The sequence below is a fragment of the Setaria italica genome, chromosome V (genome assembly GCF_000263155.2).
Source record: "Setaria italica strain Yugu1 chromosome V, Setaria_italica_v2.0, whole genome shotgun sequence".
NCBI classification, from domain to species: Eukaryota; Viridiplantae; Streptophyta; class Magnoliopsida; order Poales; family Poaceae; genus Setaria; species Setaria italica.
The window spans coordinates 10,591,311-10,616,809 of NC_028454.1; the positions used below are offsets into that span (position 1 = coordinate 10,591,311).

The following is a 25,499-nucleotide window of genomic DNA, read 5'->3' on the forward strand; positions in this document are numbered from 1 at the left end:
GTACTCGTATGACGAGCCGCGTATGTGCCCCGCTGGTGTCACATAATTTGTATTACTCGCTCTGATCAAATGATTTGTGTCCCCCATACTTTTGCAGCATGCTGATCTTTCCTTGGTTCTGAACTATGTGTGGTTTCTTGGTGTCCGATATGCAGTCCTGCAGTGTAGGGATAGAGTCTCCACACGCACCTTGATGGGCGAATTATCCCACTGATGTTGTCCAATATCGGCAATTTCATTCTTCCTCCTCGGTAGATCCTCATATGCCTCAGAAACGCCTTTCAAATCGACAAAATAAGCATTTCAAGATCAATAAAACTGGTGCCTAATTCTGGTTGTTGTCGTACCGAAATCGTTTGATCAAAACTTTCACCACGAAAATTAGTATACTGGACAGCTGATGGATACCGAAAATTGAAGATAGATTTTGCAGCTAAAGATCACAGGCCAACCTCAGTCATGTTGCATATGAAGTTTGGGATGGTGGGCAGCGCCCTGCTCCCGACGTGCACGTACGCGTCCACCGTCAGATCCTCATACCTCACTTCGATCTTGGGGAACTCTATGTGCACACTGCAGGAATGGATATCGGACACCAAGAAACCACACATAGTTCAGAACCAAGGAAAGATCAGCATGCTGCAAAGTATGGGGGACACAAATTATTTGATTCAGAGCGAGTAATACAAATTATGTGACACAAGCGGGCACATACGCGGCTCGTCATACGAGTACGCACGACACGAACCATGTATTGGCGCTACTGCCGAAATAGTGATCTGGTGAGCTTGCGTGCGCCTGCTACTGCTGCAGGTGCTCAGCGCCTCAGCCTCCCGCCTGCCCGTGGGGCCCAAACATGGCCAGCAAGTCGGTGGGCCATGCTATAGAAGCTTCTGAGTAGCACGTTCGGGAAGATTCTAGAAGAAAAAACTTCGAGGCCTACGCGCTGCGCTGCGGCGGCGCCACGGACGGGCCAGGCGACAATCCAAATTACGCCTGCGCTGGGCTCTCTGCAATAGGAGAAAGCCCGCGGGGCCCGCGGGCCAGTCGCTCTGAGCGCGCATCTGGGAAGCCTTTCCGCAGACCGCAGCAGCACTGCAGCACCACGCCACCACCAACCAGCAAGCAGCAACTCCAGCGGATGTGTCCTTTGGGCCCGCATTTCAGCCAATGCGCGCGTGGGCCCCACGGACGCGCCACACTGGACCAGGCGAGCGCTTCTAGAAGCTTCTAGCGTCGGCGCGCCGCCGCTGGCGCGTGCGGAGGCGGCGGAGTGCAGCACAAGTAAACCGAGAGGCGGAGAGAGACGAGGATGCCGAACGATGATGATGATGCGAGAGCTAATTAAATGCAAGGCGTGTGTACTCACGCGTCGAAGCGGCTGCGTATGCGCCGGAAGAAGTGCTCGGCGTCGCCGGAGTCGGCGAGGAGGCGGTCGACGAGCGCGGTTCGGTCGCCGGAGGAGAGCCCCGCGACGTCGACCTCGCAGAGCACGTCGTCCCCCTCGACGGCCGCGGCGCCGTCGGGCGCTGGGGACCTGAGCAGGCCCCGGCGCGCGCGGGCGACGGTGGGGAGCCGCTGCAGCGCCGCCCACCGCAGCGCCTCTCGCTCGTCCTCCGCCTCCCGCCACGACCCCGAGCGCGAGAACGCCGCCTCCGCCGCCCACATCGCGCCCACCCGGTCTCCTCCTCCTCCGCCGCCGCGCCCGGTCCCCAAACCCTAGCTCCCGCGCCCCTTTCCGCCGAGTGTGTGGGTGGCGCGGCACTGCGGGGGATTTAAGGAGGGTCGTACTGGCAGCCGGTGGTAATGGCGGGGTGGGAGGGAGAGGAGTTGGATCCACCGACTCGCTCGCATTTATGGCGCGCGCGGCCATGGCCGCCTTCTCTCTCTCTCTCCTCGCTTGATCGCTCGATGACCTCGCCTCGGCTGGGTTTGCTTTGCGCCTCACCTAATCCTCGGGGGTTTAGCGGAGACCTGCAAGCTCACTCACAGTCACAGCCACCGGAAAAAAGGGAGGGAAATGGGGAGGCCGTGCACCGGCTTCCCAATTCAGATCCCCCCGGTTCGGTTCTTCTGGGCTTGTTCCAGGGCCCATTGAATAGAATAGCCTTTCGTTTCGATGGATCCTCCGATTTCACTTTTTACCGGCCCATAGTAACTCTTCCATATCAGATTCATATCCCTGTTTGAAACTTGTTATACTGTTACGTTCTAAAATTAGGAATGTAAAAAAAAAACGTGAAATTCTGGCGTTCGAAATGATGGTGATGATGTCTGAGAGTCGTTTTGCTGCCGCATTGCGTTGCATGGCCAAGGCAGCAGCACGAGCGAGCAAGGACACGGACGGCCGTGGCTGCGCTTGCACGGGCGAGCTGGTTGCCAGCGGCAACAGGTTGGCACGACCGATGGCGTATGGCACGTGACGCAGCCCCGTGTGCTACTGTGACAAAAACAGTGCTACCCGTATGTCCTAATGGTTGGACAGTTGGTCATAGTAATTAATTGGTTCGAGGTCGAGAAATTTGGCTCATTTCCTTCGGTGGCCTTTTTCAGGCTACTGTAGTGGAGTGAGAGTGGAGAGCACCAGGCTGCAGAGCCAAACGAACCGAACCAAAGCGAGATCGACGGGGACTTGCTGTTCTTGATGGCCTAAATTTAGCTAAGGGGGACAGCGCAATGCGCTTCCGAATAATTCACGACAGTAACAGCTCGGACCGCAGCACCGTGCTCACTGTACCGGCGGCGAGTAGGGTAGGGGGCACGGCGCGGCGCGGCGGCGAGTAGGAAGACGATGGAGCAAACGGAGAGGAGGGGTCAGACGTCAGAAGGCAGCAAGGGGGTCCCACCGTTACAGCTTCTTCTCGGCGCGAGGGACCGGGGGGGCGCGGAGGGGAGGGTTTGGACCAGGAACGCTATCGCCATGGCCAGTGGCCCTACACCAGCTCGCCGCAATAACTGCAGTGTCTGCCCGCTGGGTTAACTGGGCTTGGCAGGGCGCGGCATTCATGGCTCCCGCCAACCGCAATTGCGTGCTGCAGTTAATCTCATCCCGCCGGCGCGACGCCGGCAACTCGTCGGTGGCATCGCTCCGTTCAGCCCCGTTTTGGGAGTGTAGCGGAGCGCAGGAGTTTTTCCGCGGGGATCTCTCGCACGGAAGCACCCAAACCCAACAAGAAACAAGAAAGATCATCGTCAGGGTTACAGTAGTTAACTACTACTGCCATCCTAGTGCCAGTGTCTGGCTTGGCGTCGCTGCCATGTCGTGCTACGTTGGAGTGGGTTTGTCGTGGCGTACGCGCCGTGCAGAACCACGTCGCAGCCTCTCGGATCTCCGATCGATCCGCCTGTCGGGCGTGTGAGCACGTACAAGGCAGTACAACACTACACGGCCGACAGCACAGCACATGGATGCGAAGAGTTTACAGCCTTCAGACTTCAGTACTTGTGAATATACCTCGCTGCAGAGATCTGAACTCTGAAGAACTTGATGTGGTTCTGACAGTGCAGTCAGTCCAGGCGCGCAAACCAGCCGAGTTCAGAGTTCAGAGCACATCGTGTCTGAAGGTCCCAGTCCTCCTCAAGCACTGGCCGCATCTGCATCTGACTGGCAGTTCCCGGTCCTTAGCTTTGTTTTCGTGTAACTTGCTGGCTTGTGTCGCTGTACTTCTTTTGGCAGCGAGGCGATCGCTTCGATCAGCCGGCAGATCGATGCGCCGCGCCACAAGTTCCCCCAGCTCTCACGCTCACACCGCTCGACGCCTCGACCGGCAGCTGCAAGCCTGCAACTGCACCGGACCTCAAACCTCCTCCTCCAAACCAGCACGCCCAACAACCTCTGAAGAAAAACGGCAGCATTGATCTCCCATCCACTTTTACAATAACAGGGGCCCGTTGCCGCATGCCTGAAAGATTGGCAGTTATGGCGCCCAAAGGTAGCGTGCGTCATGAGATGAGATGAGATCTGGGGACGGGACCATAGCGATCAACCACGACGACGACGGCCGGTCGCTGCTGCGCGCTGCACGCTCACATGGTCTTTGGCCACCTACCAGAGGCCACCAGGCCACCACCATTGCTGTCCGCGACCTGTAAACTCGATCGAGGAAGAAGGGATTGGCAGAGCATGAGCGCGTACTGTGAAGCAATGAGGAGCAACCATGCCTGGCCGGGGGGACGTCAATGCCGTGCTGGATGTGGCCAGATCAACAGATCCTTTTCTGATGATGGGCCACTACTCTACTCTTTCCCATATTACTGTTTCGTTCTGGTGAGCCACTGTTCGATCCGATCAGACATTTATCCGAGATGATTGACAACATTTTCTCGCTTTAGAGAAACAAGTGTCGTATATAATACTATCTCAGTTGTTGTTAACAATTTTTCAGCCACTTCTCTCTTCTTTCACCCTGAAAAAATGAAGGTGTTTTTGTTAACAGGGGAAGAAAAATGAAACTGTGACAGTGTCAGGAGTTGTCCTTTGTCATTAGTTGCAGGCCACCCCACAATCCTGCTCAAGAATTAGTTGGGGCTTGACTAGCATGATAGTACTCTACTTTGGTAGCGGGGCGCTTGACCTTAAGGTTGCTGCACCTGCATTCCACATTGCCACTGCAGCAGTACTCTGCCCTGCACTGGCCATTCATGAACTTTGCCCAGAAATTGGAGCAACACATGTTGCGTCCTGGGTGCCATGACAGGACGCCTAACCAAGAAAGCCCCCAGCTTGATTACGCTAGCATACAACACTGCTCTATGATTCAGGGACTTAAACAGTGTGCTCCGCATTGAATTGCAGCCCTAGTGCTGCACCTGCTTTCTCCTGCAGCCATTCAATCCTCTTTCAGCCACCTGAACGCGTTGGACCCGCCTCACGTGGCACACGAACGGAACGGAACGGGGCGGGGCGGAGCAGTCCGTTCCTACCCCCAGAAATGAACGCCGTTTTTCTTGATGACCTGTTCATCCCCTTTACCCACTGAGATGTTAGCTGCAATTTGTCTTCAGCCACGGCTTGCAAAAGTCACGTTCCTTACCAGCTGCATCCTGGCAGTTTGTTGAGAGCTTTTCTTTTTCCCCCCTTCTCCCTTCCCGAAAGGAGTTTTGAGCATTTCCTATTGTTTTCTGCTGTTTTTTTTGTTTTTGCATTGTTTTCAGTGCGTGGATGAAGGGAGGAGTCGTTTTCGTGTGTACTCCGCCACGTTTGGAAGGCTATTGATGCGCCGCTTCTGCACTTGGCACATCCCTCTCAAGCTAGTCGCTTTTAATTTTCTCTATTTTTTTATAAAGAAAAATAAAACGAGTGGAGACAAAAACAAAATGGTTTTATGGGAAGCCGATCGCGTTGTGCGGCCAGTGTACGATGAAAGGGACCCGGTTGGAGGAGGATTAGAGAAATGTCACCAGAAAGAGGCAGTGAAATGGCCAGCGCAATGGTCAGGAGAGATTGTTCCAAATCTCTGATGTGATGCCTCGCCGGTCGCCATCATGAGAGACAACTGGAGTTCTCTCCCTCTGTGTTTCAGGAACTGCAATTTGCATTACCTTTTTTGCTTGGACTGAAAATTTCACCAGATCAGGTTCTTAACATTCAGGTTCAGAGTTACAATACTATCATATCAGCAACATAAGAAAAGCAGCTGGTTTGAGTTTGCAAGCATGAAGAAAACCGAAAGCTCGGCAAAACAATTTACCAACGAACAGCTCATCAGACAAGCATTTCATGAACAGCTAATAACTCTTATAGTCTTAATGTCTTATACTTCGATTGTGTACAATTGCTGTCATCAGTAATACGGAAAACTGGAAGTCAAACAGCAGCAAGTACTCAATGGTGATATGCTATTTATAACATAGGTGACTCTGCAGGCTGGATGCCTTTTATTCTGTTCAAGTTCTCGTTCCACCAATTGCCCTTTTCAACAACGATGTATTCTTGAAAATAATATCCTTTTCTTCTCTCGAATCAAGCCCAGCAGAAATTTTTATACCATTGAAAATTGGAGTTCTGTGAAACTTGAATGTTAAGCTTTACTTACGCCAATGGGTGGTTACTGTACCATTCCATCAGTCACTAGCTCCTGCAAGCCACGCCTTAGTCTCTCTGCAGCAAGCCTTGTATCTTCCTCCTTGAGCCCACCGAAGGAAACACGGATGTATCCAGGGCCCCCACTGGCACTTCCAGGGATCACAGCGATCCCATGCTTGTTTGCGAGCCACCTGACGACTTCGAAATCATCTGAGAAGTTGTCTGGTAGCTTGGCCCAGAGGTAGATGGCACCCTCCCCGCCCTTGACATTGTCCTCACCGAGTGGAGACAGCGCTTCCACAAGTAGCTTTCGGTTTTTCACCAAGTCTTTCACCCTTTCTTTGATCCACTCGGGTCCAGCCTCCAGTGAGTAGAGCGCCAGGCGCTGCCCGATGATGGAAGCACAGATAGGTATGTTATCTTGCACTTTGAGGAGCTGATCATGGAAGCCATCAGCTTCATTTGGAAATGCGATCTGCAGCAGACAGATCATGCATGACTTGCTGGCACAATGGCAATTAACAACAGCAAACTAGCAGGCTGGGCTAGGCATCACCAGTAGTAAACAATAAGAAAAGGATAAAGGGTGAGTATGATGCACTCACGTATCCCACACGCCACCCCATCATTCCATAGGCTTTGGAGAACGAGAAGAGGTTGACAATATGATTATCTTCTAAGCAATAGTGCTCCATTCCATCATACATAAAGTATCTGTAAAAGACCCCACAAATATTGAATGAAAATTGATGCCATCTGGACACAGATTCAAGAGTAGGAACTAGGAAGTAGAGTTCGAATGACTGATGTCCCTTTGACTACAACCATAAGTCAAGGCTCTTTTCAGTTCTCTCAATATATATCACAAAAGGTTATATGATTACTTGTGAAAAATTATCACTCTATAAGTATTTACTTACTCATAGGTATTGTCAACGACAAGCCATGCACCAGCATTTTTGCAAATATCTGAAATTCTCTGCAATGACAATGTAATATTAGGAAATATTCAATAGTGATTACAAACACAAGTGTTTGTGGAGAGAGATGACCTCAAGCATAGGCCTGGGAATAAAAGCTCCGGAGGGATTCCCCGGATTCACAACAGTAACAAGTTTAGGGACAGGGTCATTTTCTTTCAGAACCTTCTCCAACCAATCTGCAGTTTTAGACATACTTGTAATGCATGCTTCCAAACTGAAATATTATCCATTATAGCCGATAGATAATTTCTTATACTACATGCATTGGTATCGCACTTTGTAAAGCATATCCCTCTAATTAGCTAAAAGATGGCATAGACTTATCAGAAAAATTTATCATGTGTCAATGAAGCAGCTGCTGCCAGAACCAGCACTAAGTACAACAAATTTCTTACAATATACTGTTGATATAAGACATCTCATCGACTTTTCAAATGCAAAGGAAGAACAGGAGAGTCATCTTACCAACATCAGGATGAAGTGTCTTGGGATCGCAAGCACCAACTAATATGTCAGTAACACCTGTCATCTGGAATGACATGTAGGCGTTGAAATAATACGGCGCAAACATGACAACAGAATCACCAGCATCACAAAGAGTGAGGACCAAGTTCACGAAAGCCTGAAAAAATAGGTGTAAGAAAAGACCTGGTTTGACCAACCTAGTCGAAAGACAGGAAAAAAGGAGTGTGCCCCAAAGAATTAATAAACAGAAACTGGGAAACACAACCTGCAGCTTGACAACTTTACAAAGAAAAATAGGCAGCACGAAAAAGTAAAAACTTATACCAGGGCGATCTAGATGAAACATAACTATTACCTGATTTGCTCCAGCAGTAACCATAACTGATGACTTGGTAAGCTTATTCTCTTTGCGTAGCTGCAAAAGAATAAGTAAACATCAGAAAATATATCCAAGTTGCGACAATCTTTTTTTTTCCGAAAGGACAAGTTGCTAGCTATCTCAACGGAGGCATGAAGTCAAGGTGCAATAGGCAATAGGCAATGAAACACTGGAATAAATTTTAAAGATAACTGCGCCCCGTGGAATATTCAGGCTAATAGTATTATGGAGAGTACCCAAATGATCTCATGAATTCATCTTAACTGTTAGACAAACAAATTGCAGCTCCTTGAACCATGATTTTGCCTTCCAAACTTCCAGGAGTCACATAAATGAACATCATTCTCATTTCTCAGTTGATAAATAAACAGTTTAGCAAACTTGTTGCCTATCAGAAAATTAGATGCTTCCGGGAAACATAACTCTGAGAAAAGGCTTTTTGGGACCCTTCTCTTTGACAAAATTAATTTCTGAAGCTTTCAGCAATCACTTGAGGTTGCCATTTGCCAATGCAATTCTTAGAATTGAGATCACATATTTCTATTAGATTTTGGTGAAGATGTGGTGGGCTTGAAAGCGGGATCCTGAGTCTTGAATGCCAATGGCAGTGCAGTAACATAACAGCATGGTAATCTTGTTCTAATGTATGGGGGGAAATATATTATATATCCCACGATGAAAATAATTTACCTTTTCGAGAAGTGCTTCTCGAAGTTCAGGAAGTCCATCATCAGAACCATATTTACTGACTGCTGGTTCCCTGATGATTTTTTCGATCTTATTCATAGCTGACTCAGGAGGTTGCCAGTAAACAACTCCCTGCATTCAAGGTTTACAAAAGTTAAAAGCAGAAACTAATTTCTAGGAGATACTGCATGGTCTGGTCATGCTAGTAGTGGTAGGACACTTACAGACATGCTTGTCACTAACTAGATTACATGGCAATAAAAGAAGAAGAAGTATTACATTCGAATGTGTCCCACAGCAGCAACATAAGAAACATTTTCAGGAATAGCAAGTAAAAACCATTTGATGCGTTCCATGAAACATAGCAGAACTGTATCAAACTACATTACAACTTGAACAATTGACAAAATCATACGGGGAGCTAATTGCTATACAGATGATCGCTCCACATGCCCCCATTTGACTTCCATTTCATAATTCATATGCAATGCAAACATCCCATGTGCTTGTGTTTAACCTTACATCTCCCTCACAACGCATCAATTCATTGCACAGCCAAATCGAGAACTATGATCAGATACCTGCGCAAGCGACATCACGTTCGTGGCCCCTCGAAGCAGTTCTTGTATCTGAAAAAGGGACGCCATCAGGAAGAAATCAGCACAGAAGACCAAGAAACAGGGAATCAAGACGCGAATTCGATGAGGCAGGAGAAAATCGTCACCTTCACCATGACCGGGGCGTCCGTCTCCACCGCCCTCCTCGCCAGCTTCGCCAAGCTACCCATGGCGCCTCCTCTCCTCTCCCCTGCAGCCCTCCTCCAAGAAGAAGAACCAAGAACTGGAGATTGTGGGGAAAGGCTGGAGTCAGAGATCCAAGGAGACCAACCAAAGAACAGCAGCGAGTCCAAGAACCCGTGGAAGAAGATGGGGCTTAAGAATTCCCCCGAGACAACAACCTCTGGGGTCACCCGCTGATCCCGAGCTCGCTCACCAACTCTTCCCCCCTCTCGTCCCAAGTCTCCTGCCCCAACAAGCCAACGTCTAAACAAAGACACATGAAGACAGAAAAAAACTGAAAGATTCGAGGGGAGGTTCCTACTCTCTTTTTTTTTCGCTTCCTATCACTCCTCTAATCTTGTCTGTCTCTTTCTCTGATCTTTTGGCTTACGTTACGGGAGTGGTGGGGGTGCCGTGGATAAGAATCCAAGCTCAGCTGCTTTGCGTTTCATTCAGGGGCAGGAGGGTCAAGAAAGGTGGAGCTTTATGGTAAAAAAAGGAGACAAAAAGATTGCGTTTAAATTTTTTTAATGCAGTGTAGTGCCATCAGTCAGAGGAGAAATCGCCAAAATGTCGCAGGCAATTGATGGTGAGAAGATTCCATGAAATCCGGCAGGCTTCCTCTTCCTCATATCCCAGATGTAAGTTCATTTTGGCTTAGACAAAAGAATCAGATTATGATGGTAATAAGATGTGTAATCATTGATTCATTTACATTTGAATATGAGCATTGCATGGTAGAGTAAAACAAAATGATGGATTTATATTCGGGATCCCAATGAAGTAGACAACAAACACGTATCATGTGTGATAGACAAAAAATCGAATTGTTTTTGTTGCGTTCAAGTTCAATGCAGGAGCTAGAATCCAACAGGTGGATGAAGACAAGTTTGCTCAGCCTAACTCCAAGAAAGTTTGCTATCCAACTTGCTAATCTAAAATTTGGTAAGAAAGTTTGCTATCCAACTTGCTAATCTAAAATTTGGTAAGTTAGTAAAAAAATCGTGGTCCAACAGAGTTGCTATACGGCTCTTCATGCTATCTGACTTGCCAAACTTCCCCTCGCACGTGCCAAACTTGGCAAGCCAATTTACCTTGCCAAAGCGTGGGTCCCACGTGCAATAATTGCTCTAATGGAGAATGCAAAATGGAGAGACTGCTGTAGTTGTTGGAGTGGATGGAGAGTGTATATTTTAGAGAGTAATCTAGCCGTTGGGATTTGGAGAGTGGGAAATGGATAGTCTGTTGCAATAAATAACTTAATACGGAGAGGGATATTTTTGCTAACTCAAATAGAAAGTCAAAAATAGGTAGTCTGTTTGGAGATGCTATCAGTATTCTCCTGCTTAATAGGACAAAACTGATTTAGCTCCACAAGAGAGGAGCACAAATACGATCAGAATCTCAACAGTCCCAGCGTTTCTACTTTCTCCCGAAAGTAAAATCAAACTGGGTACCTCCACAAGATTATCCCAACTTATTAGTAAGTTTATTAGTATGGCCGCGACAAATCTTATTGGCAAAGTGCAGAAAAAAAATTGACATTTCCAGAGCAAATTTTACCACCAATCCAGATGCGCTAACAAGACGAAGGATCGGAGTTAAGAGTGACGAGACGGACAAGGACAGAAGCAAATAATGCTCGGACCTTCTGCGGGGTCGGGGGAGCTGGAGCCCCCTGGATCGCGACGCGACCCAGCGGCACGACTGCACGAGGCCCGGGCTCCCGGCACCAAGCAAGGATGCCGCCGATCCGGCTCGATCTGTTCGTGGACGAGGACGAGGACACTCGAGGAGGGTTTTGTCGACGGGCAAACGCTGAACACGCGGCCTTTTTCTTGCTGGCGCGGCGTCGGGCGGGCCCCACGTCATGGCGTGCATGAGTTGCGTTGCGGCGGAGCCGCGGAGGCGTCGTGAACCACGGCGGACGCAGGGCCCGCGCCATGGAATGGGCTGGTTATTGGACAAGACGACAAGCCGGCGTCCGGTCGTGCTGCTGCTGCTGCCCATTCATCCGAGTCTGTTAACACGCCCGGGCCGGATCGGGCCAGACCAGGCCTTAAAATTAATCAAATGTTTCAAAAAAAAAACGTACTAGTATCAAAGGATCAAGTTACATCTATATTTAGGCCGATCGCACTCAATTGCGTCGCGATAACCCCGATCTGAAATTGCAATTTCACCACATACAAACCAGATTTAGTTCTCTGCGCTGATTCGATCATTCAGCATGCTATAGATGAGGGGTGTTGTATTTTTTTTATGAAGGTAATGTTGTTGTAAAAATTTTAGACCTAGCATATATTTTTACTCGGTAATACTCAGGTTGATTGACCGGCAGTCCACGAGTGCCCCTGCCCGCTTCTCTTTCTCCACGTGAGTGAGCCCCACTCTTCCGGTGGTTTCTTCCCCAACCATTCTTTCTCTTTCTCTATTCTTCTTCGATGGGTGGCACGCCGGTGGCCTGGCGAGCACTGAATATGGCACCGTGTTGTCCCTGTAGTGCTTCCTCGTGAACTCCTTGGCGCCAGGATCTTGCTGCGGCGCCTGCTGCGGTGGTGGTGGCGGCGGGAGTGGTGGCGGCGGGAGGAACTGCTGGTGTTGGTGATGGGCCGCGTGGCTCCAGTCGAGCATGGTGCGACCTCGTGCTGCGGCGGCGCAAGGTGGTGGAAGGCGGTAGTGCGGGAGCCGGGTGAGGGGTGCGAGGCGCCAGAACGGAGGGAGACAACGAGGGAGGAGAAGTTGGCCGGGACGGTGTCGGTGGCAACGATGATGGGGGGCTCCGCCTGCTCGAGCAGCCACTCGATGGTCTTGCCGTCGGTCTTGTTGCCCAGCTCCCGTGTCAGCTAGAGCACCCGGGCGGTGCACAACGCCAGCATCCGTATCCGCTGCCCGCGCCCCTCCACCTTGGTATGCCGGTTCTTGGTGGGCCGCTTCGCCACCAGCCGCACGACCTTCTTCTTCGCGCCACCGGACGATCTAGGGGGCATCGTGCCGTGCCGCACCAGTGGCCGTGGCAAGCAGCTCGTGGAGGTCGAGCAGGCGAGCAACGGGCACTTCCCTCAACGCCATAGCTGCAGCGCGTGGAGGTCAAGCAGCGTGCGGCGGGCGCACCCTTAATGCCACAAGCTGCCGCATTGCTAACCATGACGAGCTCCTCCGCATGCTCGACGCCATGGCGAAATGGAGCAGCAGAAGCTCGCGCCTACTGACGGCTCCATGTTGCGATAGGTACCTCCTCGTGTTGCAGTAGAGATTTTTGGATGTTGCAAGTGCTATAGATGTGCGCGGGTGTTGCAAATGAATGTATCTTTTGACGTTGCACGATTGATTTTCTAAGATGTTTCAATGTTGCAACAATTGACTTTTGATGTTTCATTTGTTGATTTTTCGTGTTGCAATATTTGTCCCTGTAAGAGCTCAAACAGTCAAACATATGATGATTTATTTAGAAATGTTGCATGAAACATATGTTCGATGTCGCGGTGGGAATTTTTCCTCACTGAATATTTATGTTTACATTGAGCCATGTTTTTGTATTTTTTTAATATTGCAACTATAGATTTTCGATGTTGCAGCTGTTTTGTTTTCGATGTTGCAACGGAACATTCGATTATTAGTGGGTATTTATTATGGTGCTACTGTAGCTATCAGATTTTAAACAGATGGTGATGCATGCGTCGGACGGGAGCTGCTCCGCTAAACGTCCGGGCGCTAGCAAGCCCCTTTTTCTATTAGCCACATTGTGGTAAGTACCGCCATCAACTATAACTTTGTATTCCTCGTAGAAGAAACAACTATAACTTTGCCATATCTTGCCATTGACATTTTGCTTTGGTATATGAAAACTTTATGGCTTCTTATATTTATTAATGAAAATGCGACAGATTTGGCTGGGCGCGTACCAAGTGGAAAATAAGGGCGTGTTTAGATGTTTCATTGCCCTTGCTCGGCCTGCCTAGGCAAGAAATTAGTCATTTGGTTGCCTTACAAGTTACCTCAATTTTTACGCTTTCAAGAATTTTCCTCACCAATCCAGACGCTGTTAAGAATTTTTCTCACCAATTCAGACGAGCTAAAAATACTCTCCCACACTATGAAGCCTAACCTTACCGAGCGAGGCGAGGCGAGGTGAGGTGGCCGGTCAAGACAACCAAACGTGCCCTAAAATCGCATTGGGGCCATGGGGCGGGTGAAACATTGCAACAAAACTATGGGGATCGAATATAAAAATCAAACTTCAAAGTGTCAAAGTGACATTTAAGGGTCTTTTGCAATCGCAGAAAGAATTCCTAACCAGCATTTCCGTTTACTAGTTGCTATCACGGACTTCACAAAATCCGCCTTCACTGTGCGTTGGCAATAGCCAAACTTCCGAATAGCCGGAACGCAAAATCCTCTGACGGTCTGACCTCGCCGCCGGAGAACACCCTGACTCAGTGACCCCGCACCAACTGCGATGGCGGCAGCGGCGGCGGCGGAAGCGCCGAGCGCATCGGCCTCTTCCGCCGGGAACCACAGGCTCCTGCAGTCCCTCGCGGACCGAGGATGGCGCTTTCGCGACCCCACCGACGAGGCTATCCAGGCCCTGCTCCTGGCTTCCCCCACGCCGTCGCCGGAGGCCATGGAGTCAGAGCTCGTTGACATGGACTTGAGGTCGTTCGGCGGCAAGTCGCCACCGGACCGCGCCACCACCGCCGCCACGGCGAAGCGGCTTTCGTACCTTCACGGCCCCATCGTGCTGCAGGTACTGTCGGAAATCTCAAAACCACCCAGTCCCGAGCTTATACACCCGCTGCGCTAAGAATTTGTATCAGTATCCGAGGAAAAAATGTCTTGCTTGGGGTAATTATTTAATCTGTGGCTCGATTTGGGTGAACATTGCATTTGTGATTTATGGTTGCGACGTGACAGTGGTTCTAGCCAATAAGAGGGAAAAGAGCATTGGCATTTGGCAATGCCAGTTCTCTGGACCAAACTTGTGTGTGTCAGAGGGTGAAGTGTCTGTTCTGCACTTGTGGATTGACTGTGCATTCTCATGTTATTGTAGTATAATATGCCTAACTATTTCCATGAACTGTTGTTTTAATACAGGTAGTCTCTGTAAGAGATATATATCGCAGCAGCATTGATGCCTCCTTCAAGAACCCGCAACAGCGTCGTCTTCTGCGCTTTGGTCTCACTGATGGGACATGTGAAGCAGTTGCCATAGAGTTTACTCCTATCCCATTCATCACTGAAGAGATAGCGCCAGGTACCAAGGTCAGTTGACACTGTTCTGGTTCTGTTTCTTGTTGTGGAGTGGCACATTTTGTGCCCATTCGGTGTACAGAGTTTAAGCTTGCCTGACTATCTGGGTATTGTCTGGGACTTCTAGTTCAGTCCTGAATATCAATGCCATTGGAACCAGAGACTAGAGTATATTTTTTTGAAACATTGAGATTAGAGTATAGATTAACAATATCTAGCTCAGAGCATATTAGAAATGGATAAGAGAATAGGAATGTTCAGGTAGCTTTTGTGTGAAGCTATTCCATCTTTCAGCATGAAAACAAACTTTGAAACAGATAAAGTAGGCATGCTAATATTTCTATGTAAGAATGGTGTAACGAAGCTTATTTGAGACGATGTATATATGGTGATGTGGCATTAAGATGGGGTTGGGAGATAGCATTCTTTATTCCCATTGGTTGTCTGCCCCATGGTCTGTCTGAAATTCCTTGTGCTTTTTTTTAAAAAAAAAACTAAATATGAAGTCCTGAATTTTGATTAAGAACTGTACATTATGGTTCTCTGTGACCATTTGAAGTTGAACTGCCATGCAATACCATGCGGCACCTGCAGTTTACATGCTTTTGCAGTTTATTGAGAAATAGCATTGACATGCATTTTTTGTCCTTGCCACTTTACAGGTTCGCCTTGAGAATAAAATTCCAATCAATAATGGTATATTGTGCTTAAGTGCGAAAAATGTGAGAGTCATTGGGGGGACTGTCCAATCATTGTATGAAGAATGGCAGATGAACCAGAAATACTCTGGCTTATCTCGTCCATCTTTGAGGTTGTCTCAAAGTGATGATGGAGCTGGACCTCCACCATTTGAAAAGTTAGACATTGAAGCACGTCCCTGCAGGACAACCAAAGTTCAACCGTATCCTGGTAAGTATTCATACCTCTCTTGCCGTTATCACTCATGCTGTTCACTAAAGAACTGGAAGTTATGTAGAGTTGTTTACTTTCAGTAAAATACAGCAGCAGCAGCAACAAAGTTTTCTAGGTCCAATTTTGGCTAAGATGAAACACATCATGAGGCACCAGCAAATAGGAAAAAATTCATACAAAAAAATCGTTTAGTAAAACACCGCATTGGAAGTCAATCACAATTGCATTTGGTTTGGGTGGTGAAATCCACATGGATGGCATATTAATGTTCAGTCCTTCATTAGAAGGTGTTATAACATATAGTATTTTGTTACACTCGTCACTATATACTTGCTTTTTTTGAAATTTAATATGAAGTCACTATCAAGTCCTGTGAATCTGAAGCACCATTATTTTGATAGCGAACCGGTTCCTTGTCGTTTCTGAAAAACATGGAGCTCTGCACCTCAGTAGGAAAACCTGATCCTTCTGAGGTTTCTCACATGCTTGCAAGATACACACTTGTTTTGTATACCTGCACTACATAATTCTCACCTGTTACTCCACGCACAATTATTACATGTTTGCAAAAACTTTTAGGCTTTGGTAACGTGCTTGTAACTTGTGGGCTGTCTTCCTTTCATAAAGCTATTAAGTTGGCAGTTACTCATGACCACGTGCCAGTTAATTCCGGTGGCAAACCAATGAATGAGGGTTCGAATGATGTATACAAAGACACTACAAAAAGCAAGGTTGAATCCACTCAAGATAGCAGACCAAAAGAAGGTGGGCTTCCAAAACTTATCTTTCATCAATTTACTCAGCATAATTTGTCAGGTGCAGTTAGAACTTATTTCCTTGCAATTTGCAGTCAGTGAAACAGTTCCTGTTCAAAACCAAGCTGCTGCACAGAAGCTACTGCAGAAAATGTCGCAGGCTGTGCCTGAAGGCAGGCATGGTCGGGGTCATAGATTCAAGGGCAAAGGTAAGGAAGAAGATGCTCAGGTTTTTACCCTTGACGAATGGGAGAAGAGGAAGGCCATTGGTTCAAAGTCCACCTCAGAAAGCTATATGCAAGACACTAGCCGAGATGAGGAACTGGCAAGGCAACTGCAGGAACAACTAGACCTAGAAGATATGCATGTTAGTTCGATCCCTTATTATGATCATGCGTTCCTTTCCAGACTTTCGATAACACTAGTGTCAGAATGTTGATTCCAATGTCAATATGATGTTTTCAGGGTGGGGCAGATGTTTTCCATGGCAGGCCAGAGAGTTCAGATGCTGAACGTTTACGGATGAGCATGTTCAGCTTCAGTGGCCCTGATGAAGCAGGTGGTGGTAGAAGAGAGTTTGGAGGATGGGGGCGGGGCAGGGGAAGGGGCCGAGGGCGAGGTCGGGGCAGGGGAAGATTTTAGTCCAGTAACGGAATTGTAGGTTTATGAGTTTGTTGTGTGTAGGAGTAATAGCGGTATGATGATGACCTCCTCAAATCATGTTCTCATTTTCTCTAGCCGGATGGGAAATTTAGGAAAAAATTGTATACTTCCATGGAAATTTTGTTCTATTCTTCGATGCACGACAGCACGAGAATAGACACATGATTTGAACTTTGAAGAATGAATTCAAGTCCAAATTTCCATGACTTTAATGTTCTGTTTATTTGATGGCTACTAGTGCATCCATCTGACCTATGTTACTGTATGCTTAGATATTGTGTTTCCTCTTCATTCTGATTTTGCTTGTAAAAATGAAAGTCAATGCATTGTGGATCCAGCAATTACAAGACGATGGGCAGAAACTACAACTCTGGACAAACGTAAGGGGTTCCTTGCAAAAGTTGCCAACTATAACGACTTCTTAGACTTGAAGAAATCTCAGAACAGCAGCAAAGAAACACCAGAGCAGCAAGACAACGAGCACCTCGCGACGATCGCTCTTCCAATTCCTCGAGTTGAAACGATTTCGCAAGCATTAAGGTTGCCAATTTTGCCAATTTGCTTCGGTGGTATTGGTAGGATCCCAGGGCGACGAGGTAGCCGCAATGGATCACGGTGGCGGCGGCGGCGGCATCTGGATCCGCGCGGCGGCGGCGGTGGCGGCGGGAGGCGCCATCGCGGCGCGCGCCGTCCGGCGCAGGTCTGTCGACTTCAGCGCCGTGTACGTCGGAGTCCCTGCCATGGTGGCTCATACCATCGCCGGGTACAGGTTAGAGAGGCGTCTCTCTTCTCTTCGTTTCCGGCGGAAGGGCTCGCCGGTGAATTCGTGACGAGATCTCGAGTTTGTGCCTCGCAGGTTCGCGGGGTTGCTGCTGGTATTCTTCTTCACGTCGTCGCGGGTGACGAGGGTCGGGGAGGCGAGGAAGCGTGCTCTTGATCCCGAGTTTAAGGAGGGCGGGCAGCGTAACTGGTGAGTGAGATCCTGCCTATGTTGCTCTACCTCTCCGCCAAGAGCCCAAGACCCAGTTTACAAGCAAGAGTAACATGGAAATCTTAGTTTCAGTTTTGGGGTATGATGGTGTGGTAATTTTTTTGGAAGGCGTAAAAACTGAATGTTAAGTCCCTGGATTTTTATATGTTTGGTGGATGATGTTATAAATTGAGGAACGAGGAGGTTTTGCGGAGGTGGAATATCGAGTATTTTGATTGTCTACATCATTAGCTCTGTAGAACCTTCAGATGATTTCGGTTTCAGTTGTTTAGTAGGATAATGAATTAATTCGGTGGAAGAGAGTTTATCTGAGTAGAATTTTTCTCCAAGTAGAGAGAAGTCGGTGGGAATTTTGTTTTCATTATTTCCTGCAGTGGTTCTGTAGTTTTGTGGCTGAAAGGAGGAACCAAGGGCTTGGTATGCTTTTGAACCTAAGTCTTAAAATGACTAGATGGCCTAACTTTTCATAAACGGAAGGATGATGGCTATGAATATGAAGTTTTGTTTTGAATTTGATTGCCTTTTCTTCTGTTAAGAACTCATCATACTACTGTCTAAAAGATATCTTGCATACCTTTCTCTTTCTGTAAACTGGTGTAAATTGATATTTCTTGCCTTGGAGCATGCTTGCTTTCTTCATCTCAGGAGCTGTGTCAATGATTATTATGCCTTGTTCAGTCTTACTCAAAGTGTTGGTAGAATACAAGAAAAGTAAAAAACAACGAACAGTTTCTATCTTGATGTAATATTATCCACCACCCATATCTTTCTTATTTTTCAGATTTAATGAGTCAGTTTTCCTTGATCTGAATGTAAATGACGTGCAACCAATGTGCCTGTATTTATGTGCTTTCTAATTTTGAAAACGTTGACATCACCATTGCTGAGATGGATATATTTGGATTTCAGAAAGTTCCCTTCTGAATCTTTCTAATGCAGGTGCCCCCACTCTTATTGGCAGGAAGCAAGTTTTGTCAAATAGCGGCATTGCAAGTATCTTGGTTGTTTTGATAGCATTAGTTACTGGAGGGACAGATAGGTGTTTGGATTCTAAAGAGTCGACTCTTGTAACTGCACTTATTGGTGGTGTTATTGGACATTATGCTTGCTGCAATGGTGATACATGGTCTTCTGAACTTGGCATTCTTAGCAAAGCTGAGCCACGAATTATCACAACATTCAAGGTACACTTTAAACCTTTTTTCCTTGATTGCGCAATTCACTAGCAAGATTATAATTTCACTGTATGTTTTTACATTAAATTCTATCAGAGAGTGCAAAAGGGTACCAATGGTGGTGTAACCATAGATGGACTTCTCGCAGCAGCAGCAGCAGGATTCTCAATTGGGCTTGCGTTTGTGCTGATAGGATTTTTAACCACTCACTGTGCTTCTGATGTATTCTGGAGGCAGCTGCTAGTTATACCCTTGGCTACAGCTGCTGGCCTATGTGGAAGCCTGATTGATTCAATCTTGGGCGCAACAGTTCAGTACAGTGGTTTCTGCAGTGTTCGTAAAAAGGTACTACAACATCCTACTCTATTTGAAATCTGCCGATGTCTACATATCCATCTTTGATTCAAAAGCTGATTATTTCTGTTGTGTATGATTGCTTTGTTTAGGTGGTCGGAGTAGACGGTCCAACCGTAACGAGAATTTCCGGAATCAACATACTGGATAACAACGGGGTCAATGTAGTGTCTGTATTCTTGACAACTGTTCTTACTGGGGTGGCTTGCACATACATCTTCTGAGGTCTAGCAACTGAGAGTAATCATAGGATGACATTACTGAAGACAAATAGAAAACCAATTGATGGATTAGAACATCAAATTGTGTAACAGTGCCATTAATCAGCTTTCATACAGGTAGTAGTAGATGCAAATTGTTGTTTTAGCATCAAGTATTTTCAACACTGGATGATATCTTAAATCCTTTTAATAGAGAAAGACACTTGCAGCTATCCCTTAAGATTGTCTGAAAACTGCTGTTCTATGCCTCCGATTTTCTTGTGCGCAGTAGACGTTATTCACGTAGTGCGTTCTCTGTCAACATAATTATTTATGCTCTCGCAAGAGAAATAAAAAACACATGTTCTCTGTTATCATCTTCGTTAATTTACGAAATATATAATGTATTCTTCATGATTGGAACGAGGTAAAGATGACTGGAACCTAATGGCCCCATCAAATTAACAATAAGATCTCTTTATGCAAAGAACAGACAAGAACAATCACAGAGAGTGCGCATCATGGTAATATTGATACATGTGAGTACTGAAGATCATAATATACTGCAATAAAAACATCGTAAGACATTATTTCATTTCTGTTATTTTCACTTTTCTCTATTTCACTCTACGATACGGGGCATTATTTCATTTCTTCTCTTATATAATGTATCCATGTAGCTAAATTAGCAATGTGTGTTTTGAAGGCTCTCCAGCTCCACAGCTGGATCCAAATAATTCCCAGAATATTATGTAAGAATTAGGCCAGCTCTTGGATTACAGGAGAACAATGAGACAGGATCCTGATTATATAATAGAAAATCGCTAGCAATTAGCAAGTAGATAACCAAAGCACATTTTGAAAGAGATGTTTATGTCTCAGCTAGCCCCAGCTGCTCTTGTTTCCTTTACGCTTTCCATTCCATACTTCAATTTTGTCCACATAATAGATTTTTTTTTAAAAAAGAAACATAAGTTATCTGCCACAAAAACAGCAAAAAGGAAGCGCTGCAAACTTTTCATCTTCTCATGCAATGCACGCTGTCCAGACAACACAGAAAACAGAGCACTCTGGTAGAATTTGAACGAGACAAGATTTAGAGAAGAAGAAACACATGCCCATTCCAAGAATACGCCATGCAAAAATCAAAATGTCCCTTGTCCTCAAACCATCAACTATTAATTACAGACTTTGACATTGGGGACGCATACAAAAGGTAACAAAATGCCTTTGCACATCCCCAGTGAAGCAAGCAACTTCATCTAGCTTAGCTACCAAGTGGTGAAAACGGAATGCAGTTTGTTCCAATCTCATGTCACAGTAGGGGCTACCAGACGAGCTGATGAAGGGGGCGGTGGGAAGCTCACGTCCGCGGCGATCACCGGCTGATGGTATCCACGCGCGGCGCTCCGCTCCAGCTGCTCCCACATGAGTCTCCGCCGCTCCTCGGTTGCGGCTCGCGTCTCTTCTTCCTCTTCAAAATTGTTCTGACAAGCCAGGAGCAACCTCTCGTCCATGTCGTGGAACATTTTCCGCACGTTCATTGTTACATTGAGGACTGATTGGTTCCAGTGCCAACGGGTGTTCCGCTCCAGAGCTGGATATACAATCGGCAGGATGACTTGACGATTTTGGGAGATCATATCAAACAGATGCTCATTGTTCCATAGGAATAAGGCTCTCTCAGCAATCTACAAAAAACATGCCAAAGAAAAGCAGCAGTGCTTGAGTTTTGAATGCTAACTACATTATGCGACACTGCAATATATATGTATCGTAGAACATGCAAGTGACATGAACAAAGCGGACAGTAGTGTCAGGCCAGCCATAATCCTACATTTATGTTTTTTTGATCTACAGTGAGATAGATGAATACAACATGTTATACATGTAAGGAAATAGGAGTCATTGCAACCCATCCACATTAGCGAACAAAATCAGTAAACAACACAAATGAAAAATCACAATTCTATCTTATTGATTGTCAAACTCCACAAAGTTCAAATGCCTACAACTTTTACTTATTAAGGAAATTAGAGCATTTGCGTTCATAATGACTGGAGTATATAAAATAGCAGCAGACTTGATCACTACATATTAACGCCCCAAAAGATTCCTCTCATCTGCCTCTGGACCAAGGATTTGATTTATTGTGGCTTAGAGTTCTAGAGTACACTGGGACCAATATAACGCAGAACTAGAGAATTATAGGGCATTTCCCAATCCTATGTTAAAAACAGATGGCCTGAAGCCTCGCAGGGTTAGGAAAGTGACCACCAACTGCACCCGAGCCAATATCATAAGCGTGTGGTCTCACTTTAGCCAACAAGAAAAGATTTTAACCACTGATGAAATTCTTATCATTAATTAGCAAGCACTATGTCATAAAGGCGCAGGGGACCATGTAAAGGAGCACTAATAAATCTTAAAAGCACCACAAAAAGGAAAGGGGTCAAACAGATTCTTGGATTAAAATAAGCAAAAGATTCAGCTGGAAAACAACTTTGCAACTACTACTTGATAATAAAAAAGATTTTCTCAAAACCTTTTATTAGAGAAACTAACATTACATGGGCATATACTTCCCATTAGTATTTCTTACCATGACAATTGTTATGAGCAGAAGAGCACGACAAAATACACGGAGATGGCACAATTCAAGGGAAAACATTAACCAAGGACTACTTCGATTACTGATTTCAGAAAGAAACTCACCTGAAAATGAGAGTTATTCAGGCAACAAGCAATCCTCCGGAATAAAGGAATCATGCACTTCTGAAATTCAGCCATGTCAGTCAACTCCAGCACCTCCTCCAACTCCCCCAAGAACATCACTTCCTTCTGACTATTCGTAACCGGCCAATACTTCAACAGGCCTCTAATCACAGTCCCGGCAAGCTTTGGTTCCTTCTCAATAAATTGTGTAATGCAATACGTCAGCTGCGGCAGATACACTCCCACTGATTTCGGCTTATGAAGCGGAATCAATGCTTTCCATAAGAACAACTTGTGTTCCTCCTTCAATGGCTTTGCAAACCCACTTATTACACTGCCAAAGACCTCCAACAGCTCGGCAATCCCATTGTGATGATCAGTCTCGAACACAAACCTATAAAAGATATTGCTCACAGCCTTACGGATGAATGGACGGTTCCCCATGAACTTTCCATAAATCCTATGCAATATCGTCTTCAAGCAGTCCCTCTCTCTCGGGTCATCAGAATCAAACAGATCGAGCAGCTTCGAGACGAAAGCGCTATCCACATACTTCCTAGCTACCTTGGCATCGACGAGTGGCGAGGTCACAAAGCGAAGGAGAAACTCATACACGACTTGCAGGTGGTACCAGGACGGATCGAAGAACGGCTCGTCCTCCTCGGTCTCCGAAGCCGTGGTGCCCGACCGGACTTTGGGCGGGAAGACCCTGAAGAGGTTGGCGGCGAACATGCGCACGCAGGCCGCGATCATCGTCTCCGTGAGGGGCTCCTCGGCGGCGCCAATGCAGTCGACCAGGGACATGAGCATCTGCCGCTTGCGCTCCTTCTCCGGCGAGTCCTTGCCCCGGTCGGAGAAGTCGTACACCACGCAGCAAATGTTCACCTTCTGGATGAAGGCCTCCTCCCTGGACCTCACCTCGGCTCCGGCGCCCGCCAAGGGAGACGGAGGCGAGGCGCTGGGCTTCCCCGCGGCCCCATTCTCCCGCGGCGACGGCAGTGGCGGCGGTGGCTTCGCAGGCGGCGAGCCGGCGCCCCCGCCACCGCCGGAGCTGGATTTCATCGACTTCCACGACAGCTTGCCAATAAATTGCTTCCACATGGCGGCGAGATCCGGCGGCACCAACACCACATCAAATCTCCCCCCAATTAAACAACCATTCCGACCAGCCCAGCCTCCTCCCTCAACAACACGGCGGCGCGAATCCCGGGCCGTGAAAGACCACGCTTTCGCGGCGGCAACAAGCGGCCGATCCTCGCAGGGCGAGGTGCACCCGCCGGAACAGATCAACCACCACCCCCGGAACCAGAGGGGACGACACACCGCGCCAAAAAAGTCCGGGCCCGGAGCGCGACGGTGGGGAGGAGGCCTGGCAGGGATCCGGCAATGGCGGGCTCAGCGCCAGATCCGGGGGCGGGAGGCGGCCATGGATTGGATCTCGGGAGGAGGGGAAAGGGCGTGGAGAGGTGGGGAAATTTTTGGCGTTTTGAGGAGGGGGTGGTGGCAGGGCAGGGCAGCCGCTGGGAGCGAAGGCGAGGCGAGGAGCACTGCGAGTGAGCGAGCTGCCTGCAGTGTGGTGCGCTGCAAGGACGATGGATGGATCGCCCGCTCGGCGCGCGTGGGCCGTCGGATCGGGCAGTGGAGCTTCCTCAACCGTTGGATCCGGGAGCAATTGTTTTCGACTATTTTATGGTTGGTTTCCTTGTTTAGCTCTGGAAAGGCATACGGGTATGAACTGCACGATGCTGATTGGATAATGGGAAATCGGTTGTAACGGTCGGAGAAATATCACCATATTTCCTTTGGTGCCCATAGTTTGTTTATTTTCCTTTGGTGCCCATAGTTTGTTTCATTTGTAAAGTTCTTTTATGATTTTCCCCGTTTCTTCTTTTATATTGTTTTACTCGAAGATTTTGTGGTCTACTCCAAGAGATGATGTTTGAGCATGGAGGCATCATGATAATGGACCTGTTCGCTTCAGCTTATTCAGCCGGCTTATCAGCCACCAAAGAGTATTTTCCTCTCACAACAAATCAGCCGTTTCATCTTTTCAGCCGGCTTATAAGCTGAAGCGAACATGCCCAATGTACCTGCGTGTTGATGCAATTTAATTTTTTAGAAGATATAACCTAGCAAACATACTATTTGGTAGGCTTTTTCTGATAAATGGGTGATGAATCGTCATTCTTCCTATCCAAAGGGCGAATGATGGCTTCATTTGACATCCCAACACCTAATAATCATTTCATTTCAGTCTCAAACCGTGCTTTGAGTAGCCATGAAGTCCCCCCGAACTTTCGTTCGCCCCAAGACCTTAACATTATTTATTAAGCTCATGAAATCCATGCTGCCGTAGAGTAGTCTGCACCACAACCCGATCGATCTCCTCATGGCCTCATGCTTTCAACTGAAGCCTTTAGCTTGCTCCAAGAGTGTCGTTTTCCCCAAATAAATCCTTCAGAAAAGGGAAGAAGGCCAAGAAATGGACATGGCAGGTGACAAAGCCCCTAGGATGACCGGACATGGATAAGCCGGTCGTTTTCCCTCTGAAAAGGGAGCGCCACCAGTCCTGATCCATCGCCGCCGCACCACCCCATTCGGCGGCGACGAGACCACGCCAGTCACAAGGCCTGGCCAGCTCTCGCCAAAGCTGACGCTGGCCGCCGCCCGTCGCCATCCTCCACCCATGTTCCGCGTACCATGCGCCATGCGCCCATCAGGATCCGGGACCCCGCCCGGCGAGATCACGGTGCCGATCAATCATCTGGGCTCCGGAGCGCCCAGAACAGCTGAACAGGCGCCTCTCGCCGTCCCACCGCACCCGCAGGAAAGGAAGAAAAGGACCCTTCATTTGGTCGTGTCGGTTTCGGTTCAGGGCTTCAGGTTTCAGAGAGATGCTGGAACAACATGGCAGAGAGACCATGGTCCTCAACTGAAGAATTGGTTTATATTGGGGTATGATTTCGGCCCCGTTTTCTTCCACTGACTTATTTTTAGCACCCGTCACATCGAATGTTTAGATACTAATTAGGAGTATTAAACGTGGACTATTTACAAAAGCCATTACATAAGAGGAATCTAAACGGCGAGACGAATCTATTAAGCTTAATCAGTCCATGATTTGACAATGTGTTGCTTCAGTAAATATTTGCTAACGATGGATTAA

At 47.4% G+C, this 25,499-nt stretch overlaps 5 protein-coding genes across 10 annotated transcripts in view; 2 read left to right on the plus strand and 3 right to left on the minus strand.

Annotated features, from left to right (window-relative positions):
• LOC101753686 (ABC transporter G family member 31) overlaps positions 1–1,778 on the minus strand; it is a 9,802-nt gene extending 8,024 nt beyond the window's left edge. The window contains exons 1-3 of the mRNA XM_004968349.2: positions 1,370–1,778; positions 453–573; positions 190–278 (exon numbers count right to left, since the gene is read on the minus strand). Coding sequence (XP_004968406.1) covers positions 190–278; positions 453–573; positions 1,370–1,668 — 509 coding nt within the window. The 5' untranslated portion in view covers positions 1,669–1,778. The remainder of the gene's footprint in view (positions 1–189; positions 279–452; positions 574–1,369) is intronic.
• Positions 1,779–5,656: 3,878 nt separating this feature from the next.
• LOC101754095 (aromatic aminotransferase ISS1) lies at positions 5,657–10,985 on the minus strand. 4 transcript variants are annotated; one of them, XM_012846548.3, is made up of 11 exons: positions 9,641–9,776; positions 9,498–9,562; positions 9,264–9,379; positions 9,121–9,168; positions 8,543–8,671; positions 7,829–7,888; positions 7,474–7,630; positions 7,078–7,184; positions 6,946–7,004; positions 6,631–6,739; positions 6,048–6,500 (listed from the first exon to the last, which is right to left on the minus strand). In XM_012846548.3, exons 3-11 carry the CDS (start codon positions 9,324–9,326, stop codon positions 6,048–6,050), a joined length of 1,185 nt encoding a protein of 394 aa, XP_012702002.1. In that variant the 5' UTR covers positions 9,327–9,379; positions 9,498–9,562; positions 9,641–9,776. The 4 variants fall into 4 exon arrangements, with proteins under 4 accessions (XP_004968408.1, XP_012702002.1, XP_022682832.1 ...); XM_004968351.3 differs by lacking the exon at positions 9,641–9,776 and having other exon boundaries at positions 5,657–6,500; positions 9,498–9,633; XM_022827097.1 differs by lacking the exons at positions 9,498–9,562; positions 9,641–9,776 and adding an exon at positions 10,967–10,985.
• A 2,704-nt stretch (positions 10,986–13,689) lies between these two features.
• On the plus strand, positions 13,690–17,110 carry LOC101755023 (tudor domain-containing protein 3). 3 transcript variants are annotated; one of them, XM_004968354.2, is made up of 6 exons: positions 13,690–14,065; positions 14,413–14,580; positions 15,231–15,477; positions 16,108–16,245; positions 16,331–16,602; positions 16,701–17,110. In XM_004968354.2, the coding sequence occupies exons 1-6, from the start codon at positions 13,778–13,780 to the stop codon at positions 16,875–16,877; spliced, it is 1,290 nt and encodes a 429-aa protein (XP_004968411.1). In that variant the 5' UTR covers positions 13,690–13,777; the 3' UTR covers positions 16,878–17,110. The 3 variants fall into 3 exon arrangements, with proteins under 3 accessions (XP_004968411.1, XP_004968412.1, XP_004968413.1); XM_004968355.2 differs by having other exon boundaries at positions 16,123–16,245; XM_004968356.2 differs by having other exon boundaries at positions 16,144–16,245.
• Positions 17,111–17,330: 220 nt separating this feature from the next.
• Positions 17,331–19,859, plus strand: LOC101757312 (protein PGR). The gene is made up of 5 exons (XM_004968360.2): positions 17,331–17,667; positions 17,755–17,868; positions 18,851–19,073; positions 19,161–19,409; positions 19,511–19,859. Exons 1-5 carry the CDS (start codon positions 17,504–17,506, stop codon positions 19,640–19,642), a joined length of 882 nt encoding a protein of 293 aa, XP_004968417.1. The 5' UTR covers positions 17,331–17,503; the 3' UTR covers positions 19,643–19,859.
• An 806-nt stretch (positions 19,860–20,665) lies between these two features.
• On the minus strand, positions 20,666–23,895 carry LOC101756915 (serine/threonine protein phosphatase 2A 57 kDa regulatory subunit B' kappa isoform). Its single transcript, XM_004968359.3, has 2 exons — positions 22,334–23,895; positions 20,666–21,309 (listed from the first exon to the last, which is right to left on the minus strand). Exons 1-2 carry the CDS (start codon positions 23,432–23,434, stop codon positions 20,929–20,931), a joined length of 1,482 nt encoding a protein of 493 aa, XP_004968416.1. The 5' UTR covers positions 23,435–23,895; the 3' UTR covers positions 20,666–20,928.
• Positions 23,896–25,499: the final 1,604 nt, after the last annotated feature.